This window comes from Triturus cristatus, chromosome 1_2 (assembly GCF_964204655.1).
Source record: "Triturus cristatus chromosome 1_2, aTriCri1.1, whole genome shotgun sequence".
NCBI classification, from domain to species: domain Eukaryota; kingdom Metazoa; phylum Chordata; class Amphibia; order Caudata; family Salamandridae; genus Triturus; species Triturus cristatus.
This window is the reverse complement of record NC_140580.1, coordinates 478,670,039-478,696,256: the sequence shown is the minus strand read 5'-3', so window position 1 is coordinate 478,696,256 and position 26,218 is coordinate 478,670,039. Positions and strand designations below refer to the sequence as shown.

General features: G+C 41.6%; 1 protein-coding gene across 2 annotated transcripts in view; it reads left to right on the top strand.

Annotated features, from left to right (window-relative positions):
* Positions 1–26,218, top strand: part of PPP2R2D (protein phosphatase 2 regulatory subunit Bdelta) — a 145,056-nt gene that overhangs the window by 76,514 nt on the left and 42,324 nt on the right. For both annotated transcript variants that reach the window (XM_085606204.1, XM_085606205.1), the window contains 3 exons: positions 13,888–13,985; positions 18,645–18,810; positions 22,563–22,675. In XM_085606204.1, coding sequence (XP_085462330.1) covers positions 13,888–13,985; positions 18,645–18,810; positions 22,563–22,675 — 377 coding nt within the window. The remainder of the gene's footprint in view (positions 1–13,887; positions 13,986–18,644; positions 18,811–22,562; positions 22,676–26,218) is intronic.

The window sequence follows — 26,218 nt, the reverse complement described above, 5'->3', positions numbered from 1 at the left end:
GTGATGTAACCAATGCTCATGTAAAGCACTCCAATACCTGACAAGTCTGCACTATATAACACTGCAAAAACACAAAATAATAAGTGTTTTGCACACTTCTGTCATTGGGCTATATTTGGGCTATATCTGGGTGATTTTGGGCTACATTTGGGCTCTTTTGTCTCCGGTGGCCATCTTGGGAGATTTATTTGTTATGAAGTTTCCTAATTTCCTCATGTACTGCAGTCTCCTCAGTCGGAAATGCTTTCAGTTTTTTACTTTGATTCCATCATGAAGGTATTCAGATATGTCACACATTTGCCATAAATTCTGAATGTTAGCACTCTAGTTGCTCATTAGATCACTGTAGTAAAACTACTGTTCACCATGGAAGTCTGCTCCTGGTATTAAAAGTGCATGTTTCAGTTTGCATGTCAGAATTTTTTAATGAAATAGAAGAGGATTTGAGAAGTCACTCAAAATGTGCCCTCATTTTCTTTCTTCAGCATTAATCATAATTTCTATGGCAAAATGAACCCCCTCATTGTGTTCCTTTTTAAATTAAATGTTTTAAGTGTTACCAGTTTATTCCAATCAAGATGGCTTCAGGTGTGCCATACTTTTGTCATAATGAAGACAGTAAGTGCTCTAGTTGTTTTTAAGAACATTCTTGGACATTCTGTCATTGGGCTATACTTGGGCTACATCTGGGTGATATTTGGGCTACATTTGGGCTCTTTTGTCTCTGGTGGCCATCTTGGGAGACTTATTTGTTATGAAGTTTCCTAATTTCCTCATTTACTGCAGTCTCCTCAGTAGGAAATACTTTCAGTTTTTTACTTTGATTCCATCAAGAAGGCATTCAAATGTGTCACACATTTGCCATAAAATCAGAATGTTAGCACTCTTTTTGCTCATTAGATCACTGTAGTAAAGCTACTGCTCACCAGGGAAAACTGCTGCTGGTATTGAAAGTGCATGTTTCAGTCTGCATGTCAGAATTTTTTAATGAAATAGAAGAGGATTTGAGAAGTCACTCAAAATGTGCCCTAATTTTTCTTTCTGCAGCACTAATCATACTTTTTATGGAAAAATGAACCCCCTCATTTTGTTCCTTTTTAAATTAAATGTTTTAAGAGTTACCACTTTAATCCAAGCAAGATGGCTTCAGGTGTGCCATACATTTATCATAAGTAGGACGGTTAGCGCTCTAGTAGTTCTTTGGAACACTCTGGAAAGCTGCAGTAGAACACAAAGGAATCAACTGACAGTCTCTGCCCTTGTTGGATGTACATGTTTTACTGAGAATGTCAGACTTCATTCTCACATGACTGAGAAAGATAATGTGAATTTACAGAAAATAAGCTCTCAGTTTAGCTTATAGATCACCTTCCAAACCTCTGTGGTAAAAGCATGAGAAAATATTTTTCTCTCAATCATGATATCCCAGCAGAAGGCTTTTTCACATGGTGAAATCACCTTAGAACATACCACAATTCCTAAAATGAGTATGGTACCATCAACAAATGATTTATAATGTAACTAAAGTCTTAAAACCTTCTATTAACTGCAATGCTTTTTAATGAGGTGCTATCATGTATATTGGTCCCAAGATGGCTGCCAACACTTCTTGGATGAAGTGCTGACAGCCAATCAGATCTCAGGATGAGATGTGTGGTTAGGCTCCGCCCACATATATATATTGATTTAAATGCTATTTTCTCAGGAACTACTGAACAGATTTACACCAGACCTACAAAAGGCACTTCCTTGACCTGAGGACTACCTCTCTGCCAAATTTCAAGTAACTCTGTTCAGCCGTTCGGGCTGTAGCTGTGTCTAAAGGTCCTATGGAAAAATGCATGGGAAAAATGCGTTTTGGGACCCCCCTTTTTTCTCAGCCCCCGCTTGACGAATCCCCCCGAGACTTTCAGGGTAGGAGCGGAGCGTAGCGCCCCACCTATTTTGAAAATTTCGCGAGGATTCATCGACCGGCGCCAAAGTTATTCCAAATAGAATGTTGCGGATTTCCTATGGAAACAGGGTCCTAACTATAACTATCTACTGGCGACCGCCAGTAGATAATATATATATATATATATATATATATATATATATATATATATATATATATATATATATATATATATATATATATATGTATATATATATGTGTGTATTTTTTTTTTTTTTACTTCTTTCTTAGTCATTTGTATTTTAGCTCTCCGTGGGAGTGCACATTTCGTTCCTGCTTCTTGCCTTTCTTTTGTCAGCATACCTTTGTGCTCTTTACCTGAGCTCCCTGAGCTCCTCATCTATTTTTGCCCACCTGTAGTAATTTTGTCTTATTGTCTCTGATGCAAAGCACTGTTGTAACTTGTTGCTGAGCTCCTCTATTCCCTTTTATGCTCTCCTGCCTCTCTTCTCATGTTGATCCCTGCTATTTGAATTTGTAAATGCCAGGTGCTTTTAAAATTACAGCAGCCAGCCATCTTTCATACTCCAACAAATGTTACTTTCTATGCTTTCAAGATGGCCAAGTGACCTGATGGCTAGCTTGAAAGTATGAAAAGTGTTATTTTCTATATTTTAATGTTGAAAGAAGCCCAATGTCTCTTGTTTGCTTTGTCGGAGCATCTGGCAGCAAAGCTTAAACCATTGAGCCATGAGACTTAAGTGAGACCAATGGACTTTCCCAACCACTTGGTTATTATTTTTATTTTTTTGCTAGCTCATCATTTCAGGTATGATGGGTTTTGTTATTGCTTCTTTGTCATCCCTTTTGCATACTCATGTTTTTTGCCTGCTGTGGCCCTACTATTGGGCTTTACTTTCGTTCCATCTCTTTCAACTACTTGGGTAAAGAAATTGTTGTTGGCTTTGCAAACCATCTCTTCTCTTTTATTTGTTCAGCAGTCCTTACTCTTTCATTTTGCTTTCCCTTCTTACCAAAGATATGGCCGCTCCTAAACTTATCAAACGCCACACCCATTTGGCTTTGCCAATGCTTGGCTTTTTAATTTTTCTTTTTTTATATTAGTTTGAGTTAGAATGTGGGTTATGCATGGGATGGGAATGCTCACACTTGAACTTCGCTAAGTTTTTTTAATTTCAAATAGTTTTTATTGATTTTACAAAAAAGAATAATGCAAAGTAGAATAATACAAAGTAAATAAAAAATAAATATAGTACAAAAAAAGTATTTAATACATAGTAAGTAAACAGTAAAAGTGACCTAACAAAAACTAAAACCATATCCTTCTCATATGATGAGGTCAAGGCAAAGTTACAAAGGAGAAAGAGACTGCTAATAATCCAGGTGTGATGGAATAGGAAATGCAGTTATGGAGGAGAGAGAACCGAAGACTAAGAGCATCACAGATTACAACTTATTTTTAATACATTGCAGGCAACCCCTTATGGGCTATGAATATCATATCTCTTTGCACAGTTTTAACATGAAAGTATCTTTTCTGGTCCTGGCTATCGGGCAGATCATTCCAATCTAGCTCTGTAGAAGAAGAATTGGAAACGGAGAGAAGGTGGGATGCAGCCTATTAGCTAGAACTGCTGGCTGACGAAACAAACTGGAGACCCAGGCTCAAATCTCACCCTTGTTTGACTAGACATTGTGTGATTCTGAGCAATTACTTAATCTCCCTGTATCCCCCCCAAAATAATGTAATGTGTATGTGTGAAATACTCTCTATACAGTTTTGTATCATCCCCCAACACCTATGTACAGTGCTCCATTATGTCATAGCTAGGTTTGCAGTATATAAATACCAATACATACATACAATGTTTCCTCTAGCCAGGGTTCTCTTTCACAATAAATGTGATTCGAGGGTTGTAAGTTAAGTGGATGCAGGTTTATTGTTAAAGGGTTAGGCATTGTTTACTTGACTATTCCTTGCAATACTTTAGAGGGCATATTTTGTGAGGTATATATTGTTCATGCAGTGATGGATGATGGTGCATGGTTTATCTCTAAATTGGAAAATTGACAGGTGATCAAAAAGTCTCACCAGGACTGAGTAATTTTATTTCGATCCTCCGCCTCAATGGCAGTTATAAATTAGTTCAGGTGTATAGTTATGTGCAATCATGTGTCAAGTAATGATTTAGTTACAAGAGCATGTTGGGGTTTAGTTCTTGGGTCTACCTGTTTGAAAGAACATTCTTGTTGATTGTACCTGCAGGGCTAGACTAATGGTGGGATTATGATGGGTATGATAAAGGGTATTATTAATGTCTTCCGAACTAAGGCTGATTTAGTGAGCATGCGAGGACCTCTGTTTCCATAATCTTTGTGTTTATTTTTGGAGATGATCTTGAAATATTTTAATTGCGGAGCTTGTGGGAGCGTTTTTGAAAAAGATTTCACCCAGTAGGGTTACTGTTATCTGTTACATATTTGTTGTTGTTTCCATTTTTGTATTGCATATCAAGCGTTGATCATCTTTCAGATAGATTCTTGAACTCATGTTATTGGTGATTATTTTCTTGAAAGTTTGGTTTCCTCAGTGTAATTGGGCAGTTCAAATGGTTTGGAAAAGAAGGAAATAGATAATGTTGTATTCCATGTTAGATTAATTTTCATTGCTTGAAAGTTACTTTATTTCTACGTGACCAGTTGGCGAGGATTTGTGGCATTGTGCTTTGTTTTGATTTGAACCCTTAAAATTTGGATTGAGTCAAGATGTAGATTTGTGTCCAAGTTGCACATTTTGGGTTTCGTCTGAGGTACAGAATACGTGTGACCAAAGATTATGGTAGAATAGGTGTGTATTGTGTGCCATTTTAATTATCAGTAGGGCTGTGAGAAAATCTGTCTTTATCGGAGTTCCTCTGTAACCACGTTTTAGCACCAGACACCTGGTATTTTAGTAGGTGAAGATGGCCGGCTGCATGTGCCCTGCATTGTAAAGAGAACCGTTTTCCCTTCAGTTGCCGCAACGTCAAAGAATGTGTTTCTCACTGAATCTAAAAATGTGTAGTGCTTTTCGGTTTAAGTGTATTAAGAGAAAGCAGAACACCTACATCGTCATAGGAATGGTGTCATTAATGTCAGAGAAAACAACACAACATCACCCATTTCAGATAAGCAAAATCTTGCACAAAACTGCTGCTGATAATAATTGTGCTCACTGAACACTTGAGGGAAAGTGGAGAGAGCAGGAATCTGGCTTCAAGCTATAATTCATACTCTTCCAGCTCCCTCATTCCACAGAAAAAGTGACAGTCACCCTCAGGCGTCCATCAGATGGATATAGTTACACCTCAGACTTGACCCCATGAATCAGTACCACACAACTAACAGTCTGGCTTGAACCATATTCCAGGTCATCGAGGAGTGCCTTTCCAGGCTTGATGTGTGGAAACACATAGGTCTTTCCATTAAAGCCCCCCTTCTATTAGTAGCATAATTCAGATACCCACTACTTCGATCATCTCCCATTTCTCGCTTCAAATCCAGCATCTCTTGTTTGGCTGGGTACAGGTTGAGCAAAATTAGTAATTTTCTGCTAATCTCAACCCCGTCATATGCACTTTTGTAGAGTCCATTTACTCCCTTCAGTCTCAGAAAAAAACATTTTCACAGTGCCACCCAACCTCCTGTTTATTCCTCACAGCCCATCCTTGTCACCAAGCAGAACAGCCAGTAGTTACTTGATCACAGCAGTCATCCTGACCTGTATCAACTTTGCCAACATCTATGCTGAAATATTCTGCACCCATCATTGTGTGCTCATCCATTTACTAAGGTCTTTTTCTTCTCCAGTTTTAGTTAAAGGTCGGCACCTCTTACATCAGTGTGAGTTCAGCACTCTTGCTCTGTTCTGTCCTTTCAAGTTCCCTCTCCACTTGGTAATCCTCGGGGGCTGACAACTCTGACTTCTCTTCAGTGTTCAAGTGTTGATACCTCAGAGGAGATAGTTTCACCTAAATATGTGTATAAAGCAAATATTAGACCACATCAAGGTCTTTTCAACCCGAGAAAGCGGAGTGTCTTCAGCAGAGCCTCCACATAAGTCTCTCATGTCCACTTTGGAGCAGGATAGCTTTGGGGTAAAGTAGTCTTATTTTCTTCCCTGCCATATTTAAGCCAACAGGTTTAACCTTTATTAGCAGGACAGCACCTACACACTCTGACATCTTAGGCTTCCTTGCCTTAAGTGTATAGTAATTTTGCTTTGGACCCCTGCTTCGCCACAGCATACTTACTTCAGCGTCATTGTGGATAAAGATAAAGCTCTCTGTGCAAGGCACGGCCTCTCTGTGCAGCTCCTACAGAGGAGGATCCTTGACAGTCTTTGCATTTATTTTCATTTTCTGACGCTTGGAGACATCACCTCCAGCCCCAGGTGTTTTATCGACCCCTTGCCTGCCCGAGGGCAGAGGCTCGACATGTCTGCAGGTCTCTGTTCAGATCTTTCATGATCGCTTCCAGAGTGGTGCTGGTACTTCCGGGTGGAATAATCGTGCCTCTCAATAGAAAACGTATAAGGGAACAACCGCTTTGTGGTCTTTTGTCTAAAGATACGCTCGCTGTGGGAGCCCTGTGTTCCAGATCATCTCTGTTGTGTACTTTTACTTCACTTCGTGCCCTGGAACTGTTACCGGTTTTCACAGACTGCTGCTGGCGGGTGGATGCTGCGGACGGGACTGCGAGGACCAGCAGCCCCGTAACCCGCATCAGCTGACTCCTCTTCCCGCCCCGTCGCCTGTGGCCTTATAGACTCTCACGGCCCCCGCTTCGCGGGAGCCATTCGCTGTGGGAGCCCTGTGTTCCAGATCATCTCTGTTGTGTGCTTTTACTTCACTTCGTGCCCTGGAACTGTTACCGGTTTTCACAGACTGCTGCTGGCGGGTAGACGCTGCGGACGGGACTGCGAGGACCTGCAGCCCCGTAACCCGCATCAGCTGACTCCTCTTCCCGCCCCCGTCGGGAGAAGCCCGGGACAAGGGCGGGACCGTTTGTGGCCGTTCGAGGCCAGTAGAGGCCGGGACGGGCCACCCCTCTTACAACAGCGAACCTGGTAGTATATTATTGAAGTGAGACATTATTATATTCTCCTGTGCCCTCACCACGAAATTGTTGTCTAGTCTGTGGCGCTCTGTTTTGATATTTTGATATCATTAAGTGTGTGATAGTTCTAGCCATATATCGCGTGTCCAAGGGCTTACTTGTTGTCGACATTGTTGCTGGTGCTGTTGCTGATATAATATACACGTCACGCTAGAAAATGGCAACCTCATTAAGGTCTGGGAGAAAGATCGCCCAGGACAGTACAGGGGGTACGGTATCAGGGACTCTTGATAATTTTATCTCCAGAGCCGTTCGTGTCCTTGAGCACGAAATTATCCTTACTGAAAAAAGATTGTCCTTGGATTTAACGGCAAAGATCTTCCCTGGGTAAAATAATGTCTGCTGTTTCCCCTGAGTGCCGGTTGCTCCAATCCGATTCTGTCCCGGCGCCTAGTACTGAGATTGTGGGGCTGGACTTGACAAATTATAGCACCCTGGACACCACCCCTGATAGCATATCCATCCTAGAGTCCAGACCTCCCATTGTGAAACCTAGTATTAATCTCCTACTGCCCCTTACAGAAAAATCACCTGATGTCATTCTGGATAAGGGAAGTACGACACAGCCTACTACTGGAAAAAGAAAACGTGCAGGAGGGGTAAACAAGGGTAGACGTGCCAAAGTGTCCATACCCGCTATTTCACTCAAAATAACCCAACCTTCTATCCATCGCAATATCTCTCCAGCTCATGTCAGTCCTTTGCACAACAAGACCACATCTAGTCAGTCTTGTGCTAACTCACCACCTAATGGATTTTTGGAAACCCTTGAACAACTGCTAAAATCATTCCTGCTACCAATACATGAGAGAGTTAAGCAACTCATTACAAACCTAGGGAAATTGGAAAGTATCGTGCTTGCCAATACGGCCATTTTGGAAAAAACCCTAGTGCCCCTGCTAGGTCCCAGGACTATACCACCCCCTGGTATTGCTGCAAAAGCAAAGATCGTCCCAAATGGTACCATTCCCCCTACTTTGGATAGCAAATCCCCTAACCGCTCTGCATACATAGAACCTGCTAATAGTCCTGTCCTGGACCCTGCTGGGGAAGATGCCCACACACTAACTGGAGTCGGTAGGAAGAAGAAGTTGGTTACAAATGATCCCAATAATGAGACTAATATAGCGATGGCTCGTTTTCCAAACTTCCCTGTATTAATCTTCCTCCCGAGTCATTACCCTATACGGTAATTTTGGCAGGTGTTCCGAGGATTTCCCAAGACAAGATAGAGCCTCATAGTGAGCTTAAGAACAAGGTTATTCACTGGCTTAATGGTAACAGGCCTCTGCCCCCTAACCTTCGTGCTAAAATTCTGTTTGTACGAAGGGTGAGTTGGCTAGGCACTAAACCAAAGGATGTGGAGGGTGATTGTATAATCATTAACTTGAGGGACCCCAGAGTAGTGAGGCACATATGCTGTCACCCCAACATCATGAGCCCCAGAGGAATATCCACTTTTGATTTGAGTCATTTTTACCCTATTGCCCCCTGTGATACACACTACGCTCAGCCAGTTGGATGGGAAAGGGTCTATAGAGGCCATCGAGGTCCACCCAGATTGGACTTCCATCTCCCTTTGTCTAATTATTTCGGTCCTTTGAGCAGTATGGAAGGGGTAGATTGACTGGCTAATAATAATATCAATTTAGGCCCTGCCAGTGCAATTGAAAATGGTTTTGGAAGTTCTGCTTGTTTGGGGAACATAACTTGTAGTTGTTTTATGGAGGGACCTATGGGTATTGGCGGTAAGCGTCCTAACACTGTATGTATTCCATCCCATATGTCCCGTAGTAATTTAGATCCCCCTTTGTCAGTTCTGGATTTTCCTGAGGGCTTACAGGGTACAAATTATTTAAGCCCTTCACCCACTGATTTAGAGACCGCTTCACATGCTAGCATGATTCGATATGATAGATCAAATCTTATGCACCTAGAACCTTGCCCCGGTGAGCTAGAGTGCTTAGCTCCCGGCAAGATCGTAAATTACACTGCCCCCCTGGTCTCGCACCTGGTCCAATTGCTAGCTGACAGTGACCACCCCCTCCTTATTTGGTCTTGTGGAATATTGCTGGCCTAAGGAGTAAAACCACAATACATGAGTGGTCTACCTGGGTGGACAAATCTGACATTCTGGTTTTTCCGGAAACGTGGGCAGTGAACCCGGTATACTCACCTGGTTTTATCAATTTTCATAAAGGGGCTATTAGTGGGGCAAGGGGCCGACCTTCGGGAGGTCTTAGTATCTGGGTTAGGCAAACCCTTAAGTGTAGACCTATTGAATTGGCCGTAGACAGTCCAGATCTTCTAATAATCTTGTTGCACCTCAACAATGATCCAGATATTATGATTATCAATGTTTACAACAGAGGTCAACCTGGAGGTCGCGGCACTAATACTTTTTTACAATTTAGATGGGTTTTTGGAAACAGTTAACCCCGGTATCAATGTTATAATAGTGGGGGATTTGAATTGCTGTTTCGAGCCTTTGAACACTGCCTGGGATTCACTTACTATGGAAGTGGATGCTTTATGGAATATTCCCCCCCTTGACCTCCCACCCATCAAGAAGTGGACTGAATCTGCTATTCAGTGGATGAGTTTGTGAATGGGGCACGGCTTTAGGGCGGCTAACGGACGGACAAACTCAGACAAAAAGGGTAGTGACACCTTTGCTGATGGCCTTCGCCGCAGCAGAATTGATTATGCCCTTGTTAAAGTGGAGTTCTGGTCTACTCTAAAAGACATGGTGATTTTAGATCGCCCTGAGAGCGACCACAACCCCCTAGTACTGAGTATTCTGTCTTGTATAGACCGCCGCAGCAACGAACAAACTGAGATAGTTACTGCAGATGCCTTCCTTACAAATAATCAACGGAGAGTGCGCTGGGAAAGGGTAGTTATTGACAGTGTTGTTCTAGCTGGAATTAGTTCACAATTCACAGATGCTCTGGAAGCCTTCCACTCACTCCAAAACCAAGAAGCTGTTATTTGGGAGACTACGCATATTCATGAAACTTTGTTGATGGGTCTAAAGGCTCTTTTTTCCAAACCCAGCTAAGTAAAGAAACCTATCCAACCCAAGCGCAATCAATGGTATAACAAATTGTGCCGAGAGCTCTATGGCAAATTAAAAATTGCTATTAAATCTAAAAACATGGTCAATTTTAGAATAGCTAGGGGTAACTATCGTAAGGCCAAAGTTATGGCCAAACAAGAATGGGATAATGATCATTGGCATGATCTTTTAGTTGCCAGTAAACAAAAAAATTTGACTAAGTTTTGGCCCATTGTGAAGTGGGGGAATTCCCTGAGTTCGCAGGCTCCCTCAAACCATGTTCTTCCTGAGACTTGGGTGGAGCATTTTGAGTCCCAGTTTTCTGATACCAACCTGGCTGAAGAGACAATTCCCCAAATTTCCCGGGATATGTCTACCCTCCAAAATTTTTCGTTCAACTGTAAAGAAGTCGAGATGGCTTTAAGCAAGATACCTAGTGGAAAGGCCCCGGGTATTGACTGTGTCCCGGCGGACCTTTTCAAATTTGATCAAAGCAACTGGGTACCTTATATCGCCTTCTTGGCCACTGCTTTAGCAAAGGGGGCAGCTATCCCCGAATCGTGGAAAGGTGCCGAGATATTGCCCATCTTTAAGAAGGGTGATCGCTCGTGCCCAGGGAACTATCGCCCGATTTAGTTTAATCGACTCGATCCAAAAAATCCTCGCCAGGATGATTTTGGCAAGAATCCAGTTATGGATTGAGCAGGAGGACATTATATCGCCGTTGCAGGCTGGATTTAGATCCTGCATTAGTACCACTGACCAGGTCTTTAGGTTCCAATTGATCGTCTGGAAAACGGTCTATTTAGGCGGCGGCACATTATATGCTGCCTTCGTCGACCTTAGGTCAGCATTCGACCTAGTTCCTAGGACAAAACTATGGGGGGGGTTCTAGTTGGGCTAGGGATGCCCGCCGACCTCTTGAATATTGTTATCAGGTTGCATGATGAAAACTTTGCCCAAGTTCGCTGGGGAAACCAAGGGCAGGTCACTGATAAATTTAAAGTAAATCGGGGTGTCAGGCAAGGGTGCGTCCTAGCGCCAACTCTTTTCTTGTTATTCATAAATAGAGTTGTGCAGTATTTTTCATCTATTTCAACTGACGCCCCCTCCTTGGGTGGTACTAAGATCCCACTGCTCATGTTTGCGGACGACACCCTGTTATTGTCTCAGACTCAGATGGGGTTACAGGCAGCTTTGAACAAATTTGACACCTTTTGTCTCGATCATGATCTGCAAGTAAATGTTTCTAAAACCAAGGATATGGTTTTCAATAAAGGAAGAAGCGTGGCAGGTCATGTTACGATGAATAACGAAATGATTGAACGTACGAACGTTATGACTTATTTGGGGATTGTTCTGGAAAACAAAATGAGCTGGATATCTTATCCCTTAACCCCTTCGCTGCTGCGGACATTCCGCTGCAGCGCTGGGGGGGGGCAGGGGGGCAGCGCGGTGGGCCTGTGCTCATGACGGAGCCGCTCCGTCATGAGCCACAGTTGAGCTGTGCTCATGACGGAACGGTTCCGTCATGACTCCGCCCATTTGCGTTGTCGCCCCGCACAGGCGGGGAAACAGCGCCGCGCAGGCGGAGCGGCCGCCAACAGGATTGTCATGACGGAACCGTTCCGTCATGAGCACACGCCAACCGTGGCTCATGACGGAACGGTTCCGTCATGAGCGGGGAAGGGGTTAAGTTTGCTCAGCTTTCAGGTTGTTTGGTAAAAGAACAGAGACTGTCACAGACCAAAAGGATAGGCCCAGCAATTAAGATTTACAACTTCAGGATCAGTTCTGCGATTCTTTATGGCGCAGAACTCTGGCGTTTTCCCGACCTATCCCCTTTGGTCAAGGTGCAAAATAAATTTCTGAACAACCTCACGGGCCTCCCCAGTTCAAGTCCAGTGAAACCATTATTACTGGATCTTGGTTGTCGCTCAATTGAAGACATTGCCCGGTTCAAACCTTTGGCCCTATGGAGAAGACTGTGGACTACCCCGGAATTAGCCTCCTATGCCAAGTTATTTCTAGATGTTCGTTCTATTTTGGGTTCTGGAAACATAGTTTGATTTAAGCAAGTTAGATTGCTTTTGGAATCTATGGGCTTGGGAAATCTATGGTCTGACCCTGCTAATAACCTTTTTACCCCCAAAAAACTATTTAAAGGTCTCTACTGGTCCCAGTTATACCAGAAACAGTCAACCCAAATTCTGGCAGAGTCATTGACCGGCAGGATCCTTGAGCGAAAAAATGTCCCACTTTTAGAAGACTATTGGGATATTATTAGTAGGTCCAGTGACAGGAAACTCTCTCACCAACTAAGGGTTGGCTACCTACCTACCAGATTGTTTACCAAAAGCTGGAAGGGTTAGCTGAGTGAATCCTGTCGCTGGTGTACTGATTGTGTTGAATCTGTTGGTCACATATTTTTCGCATGCCCGGCCTACGCAGCCCCTCGGGCGAAATGGCTCAAACCCATTTGTCGCAATATGGGCACCAGGGTGGGGTTCGTGGCACTAAGAATTCTAAGATTCGACACCAGCGAATCTATTGTAATCGCTGTGGCCAAATTTTTAGGTTGGGTTTGGATCATTAGAAATAGGACATAAAGGCACCCAGTGATGTGTTTTATTCCGTTATTATCTTGTTTTTATCTCAGAAATGTTTTTATCTTTTACTTGCACGGAAATCTTTTTTACATTGTATTGTCTTTTATGATGACTTTAATCGAAAATAAAGACTACATGATTTGATTTGATAAAGCGTCTGGCTTCCATCAACTCCAGTCAAGCCCAGGCTAGCGGATCCCATAAGCTACCATTGGCTTTTTGATTTACCATTGCTTTTATTTTTAAATACTCCAGATCCTTTAATGTTGTGTGTTTTGCCTCAGATGACTGGTATTACGTGGTCAGCACGTTACTGCAGTGGTGCTGGCTACCTTTTCATGGTGTCTGGTTTTGTTCAGAGTTAGTTTCATTCTGTACACCTTTGCAGCTCTCGATTTTATTGAGAAAGATGCATAATATGGGCCCCTCTAGAGCAAGGCTTACATAATAGCTTAATAGATATTGAAATCTTAGGAGGGTATGTTACCCTTCTGGCATTGGAATGCTATTCCATTTCATTTGGCAAAAATAAACAATGTATTATTAATCTGAATTTAAAAACATTTTCTAATTTTCAGAAAGTTACATTAAATAGGATGACTTGTACAAAGGAAGATCCTATGTTTGGGTTGGTCAGAATGATCCGCTTGAAAGATCAAGCTGGGATGTAGCGTGATTATTAGTTTAATGTTAGCAGTGTTTGGAAATTATTCTTGATGTCTGTTGTGGCCATAACATGATTTGGCATACAGAAGGTTTGTATTGTTTTTGAAATTATTAAATCTGTCTAAATTAATCACCAAATCTCACTCGAGTTGGGTGATTGAGATCATGCATAACATTTATTAACCAAATGCAGTTCAATTATTTTATGCTTCGTTTGCTTTAACTACCACATCTAACATGGTGGTATTGGAAAAGTTTGAATTGATCATATTTCACCTGAGTAGCTTTCATTTAACTTTGTCTGTTAGATTTTGCAAAATTCAAATCCAGTCTTTCCATTCCTTAAATGTCTTCTGTTAGTAAATTTGTTTAATTGTATTTGAATCAGTTTCTTTGTGAGCTCCAAATTACGTCAACTGTTCAATGTAAATCTGTAGTTAACTTCATGAACGATTATTTTACTGTTCAATTGATTTTTACAGCTGACATAATTTCAACAGTTGAGTTCAATTTGACTGGTGATCTTCTTGCAACCGGAGACAAAGGTGGCAGAGTTGTTATATTCCAAAGAGAGCAAGAGGTCAGTGCTTTTTTAGTTCTTTATATTCAGCCTTCTTTGCATCTTCATTTGCCTATACCTGTTTAATCCATTTCTCTGGACCTTTACAGATTATTAAATATACAGGACACACCTTTTGTCTTTCTCAAATTTATCCATATGTATTCTAGTGTGACTACTAGTCTTTAGTAGCCTAGCTAGGGATCATTCATAGATTAATATGCTCTGAAATACTAGGAGTTTCATTTTGAGAATCCAGGTATAATTGATAATTTTGTGTCTGTGGTAAACATTCATCCTTTCGCTATGCTCACTCATAACGGGAAAGCACTACATTTTTAAAATACTTATAGTAGCACTTTCTTGTTTTTCCGGATCTGTGTAACCTATACCACACAGAATTGGTTCTTCTCAAATTAAATTTTGAATGCATACATAACATGTTCATGGTGTTTGGCTATTAGACTGAGATGTGGATGCGCTTCTCTGGAGCTTTGACAAATTTCCTAGAATTTTCAAAGCAAAAAGAAAGAAGGATGTAATGGAGAGGCTAGTGGTGTATGGCCCCTTGCATGCTGGGCCAAACAATTGTTCATATGAAGCAAACCTGGACAAAAATATAGAGCATGTTTGAGCAATGTTGCAACTGTTCAGACAGTATACAACCAAACACCTGGTTCCCTGGTCGAAAAAGCCAAACCGGGACCTTCAGAGATGTGTCAAAAAGAGTGGGCCTTCCTACCAGGGTCTCCGATTAAGCTATGATGGTTTGGATTTAAATTCCCAGTGGAAGAAAGAGATCCCTGCTATGCAGCCTGAGTCCCCCAGAAGTGATTGCTGGAAGAATCCGGCAGAGCAGAAAGAACACAAATGTGGAGAAGTAAAGCAAGAGGCCACACACTTTCAGGTTTTTTTTCCATTCAACTCTGAGGTGGAAGCAAGGCCTTTGTTGAACAGTCCTAATGCTGTGAAAACAAAATGGCAGGTTTACCCAAATGTTTTTTCATGCTCTACATATGAAAGAAGGTCAATTGTGGCAACAGATTAAGTGCAAGTTAAAGTAGCCTTGAGACCCATAGAGGCTTACGTGGAGAACAAAGAAGTAATTGCAAATAAAGTAGTCATTCATAACACAGACAGAAGTAATGGCCAGAATGCAGTTCCAATATAGTCCATCAGATTTGATAATGAGATTAAACTAAGTTGGGGAGGACTGAAAAGTTCAAACCAATAGACCTGAAAATTATTGGGTAGCCTGTAATTAAGAAATTGTTGTACTTGGACTTTCTTACAGATAATCCAAATGAGGAGTGCTGCATATGACATTGAATAGCAGCAAGCGTCCTAAAAAAGATTTGCGGAGGTACTTGGAATGGTCTCAGGTCCTACGGAAAAGAGCAGTAAGCGACAAAATAAAGATGAGAAACTAGCAGAATATTGGTCTGCAAGAAGCATAAGGAAGCAAGATAAAAGTGAGGAACAAGGCAGAATAGAGGTCAGAAATGAGCTGAAAGAGGCAAAATAAACATCTGCAGAAAGAGGCAAAATAGAGGTCAGAAACGAGCAGCAAGATGCAGAAACAAGCAGAAAGGTGAAAAATGACACAGACCCAATCAGACACTCATTGACCCATTTAGAATCACTCATACTCCTACCCCCTCTCAGACCTACTCAAGCACTAACTCACAGACCCTCTGATTCACTCACTCGCGTGCCCACCTACTCGCGCCCAGCCACCCACTCGCCCATCCATCCACGCGCCCACCCACCCACTCACCTACATTCACTCACCCTCACAGCCACCCTGACACTCACGCAGCCACTCGCAAAGGTTACCGTTGGGAAATAGCATTTAAAAAAACAGAGAAATTCACTGAAAAAGCCAAAAGTTACGGGGACGTTCTAGTTAGGCTCAGATTTCCCTCGTACAAAACCATAGAAAATCAGCAGTTCTAGTTACCTGAGCGAACTATAACTTACTCCTCCGTAGTGCACTGCTTATGACCTCACATATTACATCACTTATGACCTGGTCAGTGACATCACTGAAGGCATCTCAAATGACATAACTGAAGGCCTCATCCACAGAACCACTCGTCCACATACAACCTCTCATACACCCACTTGTCCACGCAACCACTCAAGGAGCCACTCACTCACCCATACAGCCACTTACACACCCAGTCATTCACTCATACTGCAGTGCAGACACCCACTCACCCATACAGTCACTCAGTTTCCATGTATAATAGGGGTTAGCCAACCCCCACTGCAAATGGCCTTTGTGCGCAGCAGGTATTATTTGCAAAGTCTGGCCCTGTGCACAACCCACCATGGGATATCAAACTCCTGTTGCACACAGACCTTCTGTGGTGCTGCCAACAAAATCAGCATTTTTTTTAATGATTAATGGGAGGGTCACGGGGCTCGTGGGTCAGGTTGTGTTCTCACCCTCTCACCTTTTTTCTTAAAATTCAGGACTCCAGGACTGCGTCCCTAAGCTCTCTATGGCGGCTGCATCACTTTGTTAAATGTTTTGTGCAGTCAATCAAATTGTTTGGGTACCATGGGGCTTTTCCCGCAGTTTTAAAACTGCCAATAGGAGTAAAAAAACACTTCACCCAATCTGGTTTGATCACTTTTTTATTTTAAACTTTAGTTCCACAGTACCATGGCTCTGGACCAGCCGTCCACGTTTACCTTTTATGGCTGAAAAGATTTACACCAAACTCTTTTTGCTAAACTTGGTATTGTTCCGTTCAGCCTTTGTTTCCTAAAAAAATTAACACAGGAAATCGCACTTTGGACCTCCCTTTTCTTTCTATGGCCCCCTCTGTACTGCAAATAAAATATATATTCATGTAATTTAAGTATGGCTTATGATTGTTATGGTCATTCTTTCTTTATACTGTAATGTTTGTATGGCTTTTCCTGGATTGTCGTTTAGTGGATTGGTTGGGAACTTGTGTGTTCTGTACGCTACGTGCATGATAGGCTTTTTACGTAAGTTTTAAGGTAGCATTTTATTTTATATTCCTTAAATGTGGTGTATAGAGGTTACTTTTGTGGTCATTAATCTTATCTGCCTTGTTTAAACAAACACTTGTATGTATTGTCTTCAGTCATATAACCATGGGATGGAATTGACTGCTCGCTCATTACATCCTACCCTTGATTATCTCAGAAGGTACTTTTCAGCCTGTTCGCTATCAATAAATATATTCTTCTGAAAAATGTCTTTTCTCGTCATGACTTCCTCATTGTAGAGAAATGTATCCTCACTGTGATTACTTTTATTCTCTCTCAATTAATTCAGACAGCATGTGGCAGAAATATGGCAACGCTCTTCTGAGCTGTCCTCAGCTGGACTTTCTACTAGTAAACTAAATGAGTTCAGCAGTGCCCTATTCTTTACTGCTCTTCAGAACCGTGTTAGACCAGTTCACTTAACATTCAAATTACTTTTGTCAAGAGAAAAACTCTGCTACAGCGAACAGGAACTCTGTCCTCACAGCTTTGAGCATATTTTATTTCAGGGGAAACACTTTAACATTTGTTCACCTGGTTTTGGAATATGTTAGAACTGTATTATGCCAAGACAGTTCCAATACGGGTCTCCTACTCTCTTGTATCCAGTTAAAGACATCCTACCCTTCCTTAAAACATTTGCTTTAGTTCTCACCATAGACCTGCTGCAGCACCCGAAATGTAGGCAGGCTCCTTTGTAGTTAAAGTGCAGCAGCAGTGCAACACCTGCTTTCGGGTCACTATATCAGTTGCCAATTGGAGAGGTTACGCTGTAGTACCGTGCTACTTCCACGGGTCTCTCAATGGTTTAGCTATGGACTACTTAAACTGTTTGAGACCTACTATTCGTTCAAGCACTTGGGTTGGCTGCAGAGTATCTTTTCTCCATTAGAACAACTAATTTAAAATGGTTTGGAGTCTCTTCTCTAAACGTCGAAGGGTTTACCTTTTTTCTTTCCTTAAAATGGAAAAGTTGTTCCTTGTGTTTTAAAGGAGCTTGAAGATGCATGTTTTCCGCTCCTTGTATGGTTTTTCTTGTACGTAGTCAGGCGGTACTTAGTCATACTCCCTGTACAGTACTCTAAACACACTGCACAACCACATTTTTAGTAAGCTTAACTGGACATGTTGATGCTGCTCTTCAATCAACTTCAAGACTTCCATTTTCTGAGACGCTATTTCACCTTTTAAGTGAAATACTAGTACTCCATCCAGTTACCCTGTCGCCCTATCCAATGGTTTCTAGAGACTAACTCTCTCAGGTCTCTCTGCTCCTCCGTCACTCCCCAATAACTCTGTGCTGCCAATTTGTTTTTTCCACTTTACATAAACTACAAAACTAAAAAATATCTATTATTCTCTATCCTGCACTACAGCTAATGGTATTATGTTAAACATTTCCATTACTCTCAAATGCTGTGTAATATGTGTGTTCGCATTTTCTCTTTGTAAAATGACTTTTTATCTTTTAGGAGAGCTTCAATAGAAGCTACTAAAATATAGCAGCTAGTTTAAAGAATCTTAATAAAATGCTGCATAGATAAGAATATTTGTAGAGATAGGTATCTTTTATTTTTGTAACTGGGTACTATCCAGTGTTTATATTTATGATAATGTTTTCAGTATTTTAACTGAAGGAAACTTTTCTTGCAGAATAAAAGCCGTCCTCATTCAAGAGGAGAATATAATGTTTACAGTACATTTCAGAGTCACGAACCAGAATTTGACTACCTGAAAAGTCTAGAAATTGAGGAAAAAATTAATAAAATTAGATGGTTACCACAACAGAATGCTGCCAATTTCCTTCTTTCTACGAATGGTAAGATCTTGTATTAATCGTATTATTGCAATAGATGATACTGTAGAATTAGAACATGTATAGTTCTGTTAAGTCAGCCCATTAAAATTTCACATGCTGTGCCCATTCCACCGTATAATGGATATTTGAATTTGTTTGTGCACAATTAGCACATTTTGCAGAGTGAATCTTTTATACATTTGTAAGCAGTACATGTTGCAGAGTAATGCTTGTTCACAGAATAGTCGTTTCTTCTTCACGGCATGTCGTATGTTGCCCGTAGATGTGTGCCTCCAAATCTATCCATGTGGCCACTAAATGTAAAGTGACATACAATGTAGATGCTGCAGTTCTTTGCGCGAAGTGTGTTGCCTAGACATGGCGTCAAAAGACTTCTCCCGTTAAACCATAGGGATTCTGACAGGAGGTTATCCTCTAGCTTCAGTGGTAGAGGTTGCACATAAAGAATTGATATCCAGTTTTCTTCCTTTCACTATTTTAAAAAAAATATTTGGCATGGAGAACCATCTTATATATTTTGACTGAAGTGTTGCACTACAGCCATTTTCTTTTACAAGTCCATGAAAGTCCTTTATGCCAAGCATGTATACAGAGGAATATTTCTTCTCAAAAGCAGTCCAACCTGATCAAAGACTTCAACTTTCTGTCCTAATGCTCAGAAATGTGGGAGGTTGTCTACACACATTCTTCATTCTGAAGAGATTAATCATTTTTTGCTACAACCAAGTGCTTGTTTCTCTTCCCGCGACTTTGAACTTCTACATGGAATCTCTTGGCTTTTACCTAACATGCTCGAACATTGCATCGCACGTCTGTGCTGAGGATCCACCGCTACATTTGAGGACTTTATTTCCAAAGAAATGAACTTTAATACCAAAGTTCTGGATGATCCAACATGCAGCATAGGTCCTGGCCACAGGCTCATAAAAAGCTGACCATATTTTCCCTATCCTGATCACGTTGAACTGGCAAGAGGTATCTATACACTAGAATTCATTACCTGTAAGGCTATTCTTACGAGATCTCCATCATATGTCGACCCGAAAGTGCCCATTGCAACGGTCAGTCCTATCTTCAGAGCACAGACTCATTTGTATAATGCCTATTTTTCAGGTCATAGACTCTGTGTGGTCCTTCTCTGGGAGTCTTCTCTGCATCTGGCACTCAATCCCGCGGACAATGAGGGGTTAGTCTAGCTTAGCGCCTGGTCCCCTACTTGAACAGATGTTGGCGCAGACGAGCAGGAAATAGATGGTAGTCAAGCAGCAGCTTTTTATGCTCTAAACTGAGTTCTTGAATTGTTTTAATTATTTTTAATATTTGTAGCTCTGTATGAGTAGGCCTTCACCTATTCAACCTGACTAGTCTCGCTCTACATTCCACTGCAGAGTCCTCCGTTTGTTGTGAAGAGAGTGAGTGAGATTTCCTCACTTCCTATTTACAGCTGGGGACTACCGGGGTTAGCAGTCTCGCTGCGCTCCCGGTCCCCTATTTACAGCAGATGTCTGCGAGGACGCGAGCAGCGGGCGTGTCTAAGGCAAGTCTGCTGCGGCCGATCATCGCCGGGAGCAAGGACCCCTGCTCCTAGCTCCCCAGAAAATAGTAACAATACTAAAGTCACCTATTCAGCGGAAGAACTTATCCGCTTAAGAGACCAGAGTAAGGGTCCAACCCTGAAGGCTTGTTGCTACAAGCAAGGATTTCCTCCCCACCTCGAAGGTCCATTAATGTGTTTAAACTGCCACCTCCAAAGCCTTATGCTGGACCAAGAAGCAATGCACCCTCCAAGCACACCTGGTGATGCCTATTTTGCTGAGGATAACTCACCCCTCTATGCCCCTAATACCCTTACCCTCTGGTCTACAAGGGATTCTTATGTTAAGTAAGAATGTTACCTAAACTCGAAATTTGGGGCCTTCTGACTTCCACAACCTCCGATTTAGCATTTCTTCCTGAGACCTTGCTGTAATCCACCTCAGTTCCTTCCATTGCGTTAGCCCTTCCTAATAAGTATTGCATACTAAGACTGAATAGGGTAGGCAGAGGAATAGCTATTATTTTCAAGGATTTAGTGAAAGTCTCCCTAATCGAGACCCTTTCTGAGGAGTGGGCAGAGATGTGCATCTTTAAGGTAGAACTCTTCCCAGAGCTGTTAGAAAGGAGCCGTGGTATATTGGCCCCCTGGACCCACGGGAAATTGTAGTATCAAACTTAAAGCTTGTTGCCACCCGTGTGTTATCTTAGAAACATTTACTTCACCTGGAGACTTCAGTGTACACTGCGATGACCCCTTAAGATGATGGACGGAGTGCTGAAACTTTTCAGACCCCTCCCCCAGTCACAGTTCTGGGTTGAACCCATCATCATTCTTTAGCTCACTTCGCGACCTCAGTTCAGACCCAGCTATATGCAAATCAGTCTTGACCCTGTGCCTTATGGGAACAGTCCAGCCCGAACTGCCAAGCCAGGTCTTCCCTGAACCGGAAACAAGCATCCCGGGACCAAGCATCCCGGGACCGGTTTCTGGGTAACACCCTTCATCAGCCAGGCTAGCTTGAATCCAGTGGCAAAGTGAGCAAGGGACCCACGTCTGGGCATACCATGCCAACTTAGGGCGAACAAAGCAAACACAAAGAGATGATGGACGGAGTGCTGAAACTTTTTAGACACTCGCCACCAGTCACAGATCTGGGTTGAATTCCCTCATCATTCTTTAGCTCACTTCGCTACTTCAGTTCAGACCCAGCTATATGCAAATCAGTCTTGACCCTGGGCCTCATGGGAACAGTCCAGCCTAAACTGCCAAGCCAGGTCTTCCCTGAACCGGGGGTGAGTGTTTGAAAACTTTAAAAACTCCGTCCATCATCTTTGTGTTTGCAAAATGTTTATTTTGCCAGGACTAAATAGCAGTCTAAAACCACACACTCTGGCTGCAATTGCAGTCCTGAGACCTGTTTAAAAGGGCTACTTAAATGGGTGGCACAATCAGTGCTGCAGGCCCACCAGTATCATTACATTTACAGGCCCTGGATACATGCAGTAACATTTTACTTGGGGCTTACAAGTAAATTAAAGGTGCCAATTGGATGTAAGTGATTTCTACAATGTTTAAGGTAGTGCACAAGCACTTTAGCACTGGCTAGCTGTGGTAAAGTGAGTGGAGTCCTAAGGCCAACAAAAACTAATTCAGATGAACCGGAGATTGAAGGCACAAAGTTTTGGGGGTGGGCCTGCAGAGTCGGCCAAGTCCAACAGTATTTATATTTGGAATTAGTAGGTTTTCTTGGTTCACATTCAATAATTAGTTCTGTGCAAAAAGCACAACAGAACACATCTAGTCCGATAAAATAAATGACTAAATACAATATCCACACTTATCTTTATATCTGCAGTGTGCAAATAGATTTCGAGGAGTGGAATTACCAGTTTATAGACCTCCGTAGCAATGAGTGTTAAAAGGATTTATTTGTAAATACTTCCCTTGTACTGTATCATGTAGGCACCACAGTGATTGATTTGCTAATTTTACGTTTTTAAAAGGTGCACATTTTTCTTTTATATTGATTTTCATTTGTATCTAAAACGTTTTGGTGATTTTAATGTAATATGATGATTTTATTTTCTGTAATTATAAGCACAGCAAGTTGTATATTAGAATGAAAATGCAACATTAATGCAATACTTATTCTTATGGACTGAATGCTTTTCTGAATATACATTTCCGAAATGTAAAACTATATTTTTGTTTCCAGATAAAACTATAAAGTTGTGGAAAATAAGTGAGAGGGATAAAAGAGCTGAAGGATACAATTTGAAAGATGACGAAGGAAGACTACGGGATCCATTTCGGATTACATCACTACGGGTAACATCTGCTTTGGTTATTGTGTGACTGATTATTTTGTCACTGTAAGAAAAATACAGAATAGTACACTGCCCAACTCTTGCAGTCATTTGCCCTCATGTTTAGTTTTCATAATCCACTATTTACGTGGGTTCTAATCAAGGAATCTGAAAGGCTCATGAAAAGATGAGGAAAACATCATCTTGGCCCTGTGCAAATTGTTGATGGAGGTGAAATATGAGCCACACAAGTGCATACCCACAGTGTTTCCTCCCTCTTCAGTCCAGAGTGATTTGAACTCTTCACCCCCTGAATTTTTCTTATTTTCTCATGACCACTTGTTGGGATTTCTGCATTATATTTAAGTTTTTTAGGAAGCTTTGAGGGGCAGGAATATTTTTGAATAAATTTAGGTTGAGACTTTGACAGGGCTACTTAAAGATCTTTCTCTTTTTAGGTCGAGCCTAATAGGCAGCACACAATGTGATTACGAAAGACCTATTGTAAACTCACAGTGGGCTTACTTTTGGTTGTCTTTGCCACTCTCACCTACTTGCTTCTTACGCAATGACTTGCCTCTTCTTGTGTTAGGTTATCCTCCAGGGAAGGGTCTATTTTATAATCCTTTGTAGTGCTTGAATTGTATTATTTCACTGCTCACATATAGAGAACTACTTTTTTTTATTTTTTATTCAGTATAACTTCAGAGTACATGTGTTTCTAGCACTTTCCCTAGTGTACTGCTTGCCCCCTTGCATTACCAAACCCCATTCACTATCCCTCACTCCCCTACCATCCCTCACTCCCCTACCATCCCTCACTCCCCTACCATCCCTCACTCCCCTACCATCCCTCACTCCCCTACCATCCCTCAACCCACCCCCTGCTGCAGTGTAATTCCCTCCAAGTTTATCTGGAAAAGCACAGCAACAAAGTTTTCTGGGATATGGCTGAAATCATACTTATTTTTTTTTTCCTCTCCTGCATACCACATATTGCATGAAGGCACCATTTTTGCCACTCAGTCTTTTAGGGCACTGTGGGAAGGTCCATTTGCTGCACTCACTCAGCTGGTGTCCGAGCCAGAAGATGTACTTCGCATGATAACCTCTGCTGTAGGCCTATAAATCCTCTCCCTGGGCTACCACATAGCAGCACATGGCTGAAGTATGTGGAAAGTAAATTAAGCCTTGACCTGCATTTTTTAAATCATTTTCAAAGTTACCTGATCGAAAAGTATATAAAAAATAAATTGCGCTATTTATAACAATTGAAAACAATGAATTCAGTGTACAATTTTTAGATAATTTAAGATTTGTTTTACTCAATTTTAAAATGATTGTCTTTAAACCATCCTTGACCACCGCAAAGCCAACAGCTCGGCACTTGAATTAAAAAGGTGAAAACTGTTGGCATTGTCAATGCTTGTTGTACCTTAGCCACATTAGTGTGTCTTTTCGTATGAGCTTTGAGTGGGCCTTGCATCCAAGTAGCACTATTTTCCTCCAGGATCTTTCTTCCATACTTTACTAGATGGTGTTTTCGGGTATGGTTTGTTTTTTGATGTGTGGTTTTTAAAGCAGTGTCAGTTAAAATTGAGCTAGTTCAGGGTCCATTTTAGATGGAGGGTTAACCCCTAGCCAACAAAACCATTCAGTTATTTTAATCGGTTTCCTAAACTTTACAAAATATTTTTCGTATTAAAGCTGTTGGTAGGATGTGTAGATGAATGAAAAAATATTCAAATTTATTTTGATTTCAGAAGCTGAAAGTTTTGATAGGTGTTGATTTGACATAAGCATTTTAAATGTAGCCAGTGCCAAGGTTAGGAAATAAAGTACCACCCACCCAGTTGTCTCCTCTCCGTTTTATCCGGGTTTCATCCATGTCCCCAAAATCAATAGGTTTTATTTTGCTCATTTACCTACTTTTTTTATTTACTCACATATGTCAGCTGCCAAATAATGGTGTTATATAAACTTAATTGGTGGAGTTAAGATTTGAAATTAACAATTTTAAATCCAGAAATATCCCATTTGCTTTTTACATGCCTGGATCAGCGGAACTCTCTACTGTCTACAAACTGGTCAATTTTAGAAATCAATCCTAACCAAGTTAAAAGTTACCTATTTTAGAGTCAACGCATAGTGTATGTAAATAAAGCTGGTAAACTGATAGACTATTCTTATTCTGGCTAGATCATTCAGGAACAACTGTTTCAGTTGAGTGAGCAATGCACTAGATTCTTCAGACCGTGTTAATTTCAGGGCAAAGCCTAAATAATACCTGAAGGCTTATTCTGCTTTTCACATTGACCTCATTCTGTTATTTTTAATATATGTTCTGGCATCCCTCTTTAACTGATGCTTAGGTTTGATATTATGCTCCCCAACAATCAAATGTATTGTATTTGCACTTACATAATATACTGTTTGATTCATTTGATGTGGCACCAGAATGTGTTAGTTCACAGTGTCTCAGTGAGTGCTTAGTAGGAAGGATGATGTTCTGTTATGTTGCCTCTTTCTAAAGTGTTTCGATCACTTGTATGAGAAGTAAGACTGGTACTCTCATCATGTAATCTGTAGGGGTGGGCAGAATTTGCTTAGTCGCGCTACGCCAAGCTCCGCGAAACGGTAAAAAATCTCAGAACACGCAGAAATTCCGAAAACACGCGGAATTGCTTGTTCGCGATGCTTTTTTCCTGTTCGCGATCGCTGTTTGCGTGCTCGGGGGGGGAAATATCTCGCGAACACGCATTTTGAGAACGCGAACAAGCAAAAAATTCCACAAAGCCGCGGAACGCAGAATTTTGGCCAATTCCGCGTTCTCTGCGGAACGTGAAATTCCGCAAGCGGAACGGAATTTACCGCCCAGGCCTAGTCTTCTATCATTGCACACAAACTTCACATCATAACTGTGCCCAGTTCTAAGAGTGTGGCTTGTTGTGTAAGCCTGTGTGGAAAGAATTACGCTGTTGTGCATGATAACCAGGACAATGCTGTTCTCACATGGCGTGCATGAAGTGAAATAAAGGTGAGTGAAAAATGGTTGTACTTGTGATCTTGCTGACAATACTTGTGGATAGATTTGGCTCCAGTATTTGGAGCAGGTATGGGGCAGGGTGGCATCTGTTGATCATATCCTCCTTATGTGGGAAGATGGTTGTGGTCCTTATGGTTGCAATTTGCATAACCTGTTGGATAAAGGCTGAGAGCGTACTTGAAAAAACACCTTTACCCACTGCCACACACCCCTAACAACTCTCATCCCTTCGGGTTATGATTCTCTGATTATACTCTTCAGCTCCTCGGGCAGCCCAGCGAGTGTTTAGCACACTGATGCAGTGGACCAGTTTTCAGGCACAGCGACAGCTGCCACTGCAGTCTAGAAATTTGTTGTTATAGTGCCATGACACTGCTCTGTCGGGGATATTCGAGCATTTGAGTGAAAATCCATCATGCTGGTCTGGATGTGCTAGTATCATTCACAGCCTATACAGGTGAGCGGAAGCTGCTGGTTTATATAACTAGATTGGCTGGCACCTTGATTTCCTGGGTGTCT